Here is a 6,987-nt window from a genome sequence, read left to right as displayed (position 1 = left end):
TCGTCCAACCGATACCTAATAGCCTAATGCATCAAACTTGGACGACTATTTGTTGTTTTTTTTTTCTTTTCGGACAGCTTATACGTACATTTTCATATATTTATAATTAAATACTTTTTCTTGGTTTATTAATTATTGTTTATAATTTAATTAAAATATTTATAAAAAATAAATAAATAATATATTGTAAAAAAACAAAATAATAATAATAACTTTTCCATATGACGACGTAAGCTACGTTGTCCAAGAAGGCTTTGCACGACGACAATAACCTACGTCGTGTACCTATCTTTGCGCGACAATGAGAGAAAGCTACGTCGCGCAAAAGATTTCGCACTACACAGGTTATTGTCATCCCACAAAGACCTTTTGCACAACGTAGCTTATGTCGTTGTCATGCAAACCCTTTTTTCAAGACCTTTGCGCGACGAGCTTCATGAGACAAAGGTTTCGTCGTGCTAATTCTCAGGCGACATTTTTTGTCTTTTTGACGAACTGTGCTTCTTCGCGCAACTGTTAATTATAGTAGTGGTGAGAGAAGAGCAAAGGGTGTACAAGAGAAAAGAAAATAGATAAGAGTATATTTCTTGTTCTTTAAAGTTTTTCATCAACTCTTAATCCTAGAGGCTTGGCAAGGTTATCTGGTATAATAATTCTTGGTGTTGATTTATCTTGGTTATTTTGAATTTTCGATTTCCCGAATTTGTTTTTTTTCTTTTCTCATTCTTAAACACGATATTCACAACAACGCGCACACATATATATATATACATGTTCTTCTTGGGCATTTGCTGTTGTGGCTGTAGTAGAAAAGCTTCACAGTAGTCGTATCCAAGCAACAGGGTTTGGACTGCATCGAAAATCCTAATGCGTGCAAGAGTGGTTCAATAGACAATGCCTTTGACTGCGTGATACGAAATAAAGGGCTCACCCTCGAAATAAATCTTGTTTGGTGAGTACTTTCATTTCGAAAAAAATAAAAATTGAAAACCAAAAATAAAAATAAAAATCTGAAGGCCAAATTTCAAAAACCCATAAGAAGTTTTCGGTTTTCACAATGAGAAAATTAAAGAGGCCTGATTAAGGCCCAATAGGTTTCGACATGGAATGCTTCGTGAGGATTTCAGTTCAAATTCAAAGTTTCTCCGCTGGAGGAACGATTAGGGCTGGCAACTTTTTTATGACTTGCGACAAAACTCTCGGTTATTCGAAGGTCAAAATCCACGTGTAGCTATCTGATAGGTCCTAGTGACGTGGGACGAAAACACCCCGTCTTCCTCTACCTTACAATAAAACGCAAAGTACTTCAATTTATATGTTTTTGTATTAACGTTTTTTTCACAAAAATACATTTAGCAAACATTTACGCTCAAAAACTCTGTTCGAGAATTGAGGGGGGAGAGAGGGAGAGGGTGATGATTTGGAGTTGCTCATCCGCCATGGATATGGTGGCTTGGAGAGGGCTGATATATACTGGGTTCTTACTGCATTTCGTGTTCGTCTGCCAGCTCCTCCTTCTGCAACCTCTGGTTTCAGCTCTGGGTATGTTGGTTCTCTCACTCTTTGATCTATTTCTTCTTGCTTTGATCTATTGATTTTTGTTAAATTTCATGCTTTTTGTCAGTTGGGTTGTCTTAATTTTTGCGCCAAATTTGAAAGATTCTTGCTTTATGGCTGTTTTTAAGGTTATTGGTGTTCTGGGCTTCAGGGGAAATCAAACTATTTGCTGTATTATTGTGTTTGGATTCTTCAAACGGCTCTCTAGGTTATCACTTTCCATTGTACTAGGAAAAGTACAAGGTGGTTTTGTTTTTGACAATGTTGTATTCTGGGCTTTATTAGATTGCAGTATTCCTAGGACTGTGTCAATCAAAGAATCATCTTAATACGTGGGACGGGACCGAACCGTGTACTATTTGCATTAATTAAGTATGCAAAGTTTGAAACTTGAACGAGCGTTACAGCTCAATATTTAACATTAGGAATGTTTAGGTTTGAGATGAATTCTTTTTGGCATTTTGAAGATTGTAATCATATTGGGGCAGAAAATTGACGAATCTTGATTATCTATATGGTCTATATTTTTAGTATAAAATTGGGAGATTGCGTGTCTAGAATCAAAATTGTTCTTCATATGTATACATTGTCGAATTGTATGGTGTTGGCATGGTATCGATGTTGTACTTTTATGCGCGTTTAGAAGTGAATTCTAACAAAGTACCAATATCAACGTCGTAGGTGAAAGCTAAAACAAACAATCTCAAACTAACACAAGAGATTTACATGGTTCGACGTAAAGCCTACTCCACGGGCTAAGCACCGCAAGGAATTTCACTAAACAAACGAAGATTACAAAAGAGTCTTTAAACTCTAACAACCCAAATCCCACAAATTACAAACCCTAAACCAAACGAGTAGAGAACTCAAACAAACGGAGAAGGTTCTCCCAATTTGCTCTCTAACTCACAAACTCACAAATTGACTCTCACCAAATTGCCACACGAATGAGCCACATCGAAATACACTAACCCTAAGGTCCTATTCATAGTGCATAGGACTTAGGTTACAATAAGAATCCTAATAGGAAGTAAATCCAAATCCTAATCAAATAGGTAATAACAAAATCCCTCCACCAAGGAAACCAACTAAGAAGTCAAAATCCAAACTCAAATAGGACACCAAAAACAAATAGGTAACACAAACTTAATTCTTTGCATCATCCTAATTTTGAGCCATAAAAACCCAACAATCGAATATGTTGTAACCACAGAGATGCAAAGCTTGCTTTGTTTTGAGTTGATGAGTTCTACCTCTAGCTTGGTGAGGTGTGTTGGTAATGGCTTACACAATGTGAACCTTGCATGTGCAGATGGAAAACCTGGTAATACGGCTGAGTTGCTTGAGAGGGTTTCACAGAGTATAAAGGTGAAGCGTTATAGCGAGGCACTTAATGATCTTAATGCTGCTATAGAGGCAGACCCAGCACTTTCAGAAGCATATTATCATCGGGCATCCGTTCTTCGTCAAATATGCAGGTACTTTTTAAATAATTACCATTCTGGCAGAATAATTTTGGTTTCGTTGAAGGCTGTTTCAGCATATGCCATTTTCTATTTAAAGTTTTGGAGAAAATTAGAATGTTACTGAGCAATTATTTACGGTATCAAATTTAGGAATGTTGAATACATTGATGGGTGAAGATTTTTCGTTCCCCTATGTTTTCCTTTTGGACCTCCCTTCTTAGCATTGTCTATCTGTGGTACTAGTTTATTCACAACAAATCCACCTTTTCCTTAAACTGATATTATTCCTTCTTATTATGGAAACTGCTTTTATTTGGCGTGTTGCTGTGATCATACTCTCTAGTAGCTATCATTGTGATCTTCTTTGTATAATTAGTGGTCCCAAAAGTCCATTGTCTCAAAGCTTCTAGAGTGCAGCACATAAGCTATGTCTGTGTGTGCTCAAAAGCCAAAAGCAACTGAACCATGGGCTAATATCCATAGTCATTCATGCACTATCTAATTGGGCTACCAGCGTACCACTAGTCAGCCGCTATGATACTGCTGATTAGGCCAAAACTGTTGTTCTTGGCTTTTACTCAGTGGTCAATTCAATTATTACCCCTTATCTTTTCATTAGGTCTATGTTGAGACAGACATTGTGAGAGAAGAGAACTTATCATAACTTATGTAGCTTGTATTAATTTCATTAGTTTTCCAAAGGTCTGTAGAAACCCCCATCTCCCTTGTCTTTCCAATTAATGATTGGAAACTTATATGATTCAGGCGCTTTTTGGCTGATGTAGATATGAGGAATCAGAGAAGAGCTACAAAAAGTTTTTGGAGCTAAAACCACGAGAGTCGGTTGCAGAAAAGGAGCTTTCTCAATTGATTCAGGCTCAGAATGCTCTAGATACGGCTATGACTCTCTTTGAATCAGGCAACTATGCAAAATCTTCGGAATATGTTGAAAAAGTAGTACTGGTTTTCTCTCCTGCATGCTCAAAGGTAATCAAATCTATTTCATTTCTTATTGGTTGTCGTTATTTGTTTAATTTCAGTTCCGTGTATTTATTATCTTATACCCAAACAGCGTGTTGCTGATCCAAGAGAGTTGGGATTGAGAATCTTATAAATTCGGTATTCTGAGACCTCATAATTCTGATCTTGTTGTTTGTTGCAGGCCAAATTGCTGAAGGTGAGATTGTTGTTAGCAACTAAAGACTATTCTAGTGTCATTTCTGAGGCTGCTTACATTCTCAAAGAAGATGAGGATAATTTGGAGGCATTATTACTCCGGGGCCGTGCCTACTACTATTTAGCTGATCATGATGTTGCTCAAAGGTTTGATCGGCACCTTTTTATATTTTGAGTATTTTCTTTATAATTTGGTTACAGTTGTATAAACAAATATATATAATTTCTTTAGGCATTACCAAAAGGGTCTCCGCCTAGATCCAGAGCATAGTGAACTGAAGAAAGCGTATTTTGGACTGAAGAACTTACTCAAGAAGACTAAAAGTGTAAGTCTTAACAGATTTCGTCTGAACTTTTGTTTTTGTTAACTTTTTTCTTCTACCCTGAGGGGTGGGGGATGGTGAGAAGTTTGGCAATGATAGCAAATCTATTTTCTTACTTGATCTTTTTTAGAGCTTATGCAAACCATTATCAATTCTCCATGTGGTGCATCATGTGATATTCTTTCTCAGACAATTTTTCTTTACGCCAGGCCGAAGATAATGTAAATAAGGGCAAGCTGCGTGTTGCAGTAGAGGACTTCAAGGCAGCCCTAGCGTTGGACCCTAATCATCTTGCACATAATGTACATCTTCATCTTGGCTTGTGTAAAGCTTTGGTCAAGCTTGGGAGGGGAAAGGATGCTTTAAGCAGTTGCAATGAAGCACTTACAATTGATGAGGAGCTTCTAGAAGCTTTAGTTCAGGTTAGCTAGTGCTTCAATTATCCCTTGTTTTCCTTGGTATTCGTAGAATTTTGTATTACGGTAGTGTTTAAAATTTACCAGTTTGTGTACTATTTTGTGATGTATAGAATATGGCCGTGCTCAAGTTTGTTCGCTATTTTGTGTTTATAGAGGGGTGAAGCTAAACTTCTGACAGAGGATTGGGATGGAGCTGTGGAAGATCTCAAATCAGCAGCTCAACAATCGCCTCAGGTTAGCGATTATGTTTTATGCCTATAATATGCGATCTATGTAATATGCCCTTCTCACACTTGCAGCTACCGTTTTAGTACTTTAATAAGTAATTTCTTGGATTAATGCTTGCTGATTATGCAGGATATGAATATTCGAGAAGCATTGATGAGAGCCGAGAAAGCCTTAAAGATGAGCAAGCGCAAAGACTGGTACAAGATTTTGGGAGTATCAAAAACTGCATCCATATCTGAGATTAAACGTGCCTACAAGAAGCTTGCTTTACAGTGGCATCCGGATAAAAATGTTGAGAACAGACAAGAAGCAGAGGACAAGTTCAGAGAAATTGCTGCTGCATACGAGGTCTGTATATCCCACGAAGTTCCTTTTAATCTTAGGAAAACTAATAAAAATGGCTTGAAAACTTTGAGTTTTAATGATAAGGACAAAATAAAAGGTAAAGTGAATAGTACCAAGATTGACTTTTTAGTGTAAAAATGTGGTTTTTCTTTAAAGTGAACAGTACCGGATGCTTTTCGTTAAAGTTCCCTTTAATCTTCCCTTTCTGTTGACTGTGTGCTCCAGAAAACATCAAAATGTTGGACTACTTGTATCCATTTGACTCTAGTATAAATCCTTTTCCAGGTTCTCGGCGACGAAGACAAACGTACGAGGTATGATAGAGGTGAAGATATTGAAGAAATGGGAATGGGTGGTGGTGGCGGTGGTTTCAACCCTTTTGGTGGTGGTGGCGGTGGTGGTGGTGGTGGACGGCAATTTACATTCACCTTCGAAGGGGGGTTTCCTGGCGGTGGCGGTGGCGGTGGTGGATTTGGAGGAGGCTTTCCTGGTGGATTTGACTTCCAGTTTTGATTATCCCTAAACGACTGTGCCATTCGAAGGGAGCCCCCAGAGCAGTTTTACTAATTGCTGACAGATTCTCGGTGAGATATACTGCGGCCACCCCAAAAAAGTTTGATAGGTTTTACATGGATTTTTCGCGGGAGCCTTGTGCACTGGGTACGACCTTTTTGAGAGTTGCTACGCGGAAATGTCAAGAGTTTAGAACTTGTATTAACGAAATTTGATGAGACCATTTCTGTATATGTTGCCTTGTACGCTTTCGATAATGGTTTCTCATCAGACTTTGCATGGTTCTTGTTAGAAGGTGAGGGTGAATCTTTTTAGTGAAATTTTTTATTCACAAGAAATATGTTCGTTGATTAAACTGTATTATCAGGTATATGTAAGGTATATTTAGTTCAAACTACAACAATTCGTCTTATTTTATTTTTACTTTTGGTTTATTGCAAATCAAACTCCACCGTGTAAGTTTATCTTACATTGCCGGTCCCAAGCCCGGATAAAGGAGGAGGGGGAGGGCGTCATGTAGTCGACAGCCGGCACTTCATGATTACGTCGAATCCTTATGAAAATGAATCCAGAACGAAATTGCGCTAAAGCTAGGGCGTCACCCGTAAGTGGCGCGCTGTGTGGCCCGAGCACAGTGATAAGTGAGTAAGGGTCGCTGTATCTCCATCGGCACCCGGATGCAGTGTTAAATGAGCAAGGGGGCTATAGAAACTTCTTTTCGAACGACTCCACTCAAAGTTGTTTGGGAGCATATGCTCCTATCAACTTTACACGGGACACACAAAAGAAGTACTTTGATCCTATTAGACAGGGAAGGGTGAAAAGCTAGGACATAAGGGTAGAGTTCAAGAGAGCAAAATGCGTTTAGGAACGTGGAATATAGGAACCTTGACGGGAAAATCTATGGAAGTAGTAGAAGTTATGGTGAGGAGAAGGATAAATATTATGTGCCTACAAGAA

General features: G+C 38.3%; 1 protein-coding gene across 1 annotated transcript; it reads left to right on the top strand.

The window, feature by feature from the left end:
• The first annotated feature begins 1,323 nt into the window (after positions 1 to 1,323).
• On the top strand, positions 1,324 to 6,430 carry LOC103433282 (dnaJ protein P58IPK homolog). The gene is made up of 9 exons (XM_008371533.4): positions 1,324 to 1,542; positions 2,870 to 3,035; positions 3,809 to 4,010; positions 4,186 to 4,346; positions 4,432 to 4,525; positions 4,732 to 4,944; positions 5,095 to 5,175; positions 5,299 to 5,517; positions 5,800 to 6,430. Exons 1-9 carry the CDS (start codon positions 1,416 to 1,418, stop codon positions 6,025 to 6,027), a joined length of 1,491 nt encoding a protein of 496 aa, XP_008369755.3. The 5' UTR covers positions 1,324 to 1,415; the 3' UTR covers positions 6,028 to 6,430.
• The last annotated feature ends 557 nt before the right edge of the window (positions 6,431 to 6,987 follow it).

Source organism: Malus domestica, chromosome 04 (genome assembly GCF_042453785.1).
Source record: "Malus domestica chromosome 04, GDT2T_hap1".
Lineage (NCBI taxonomy): Eukaryota > Viridiplantae > Streptophyta > Magnoliopsida > Rosales > Rosaceae > Malus > Malus domestica.
The sequence above is the reverse complement of the archived record's forward strand: the minus strand, read 5'-3'. Positions and strand labels throughout refer to the sequence as shown.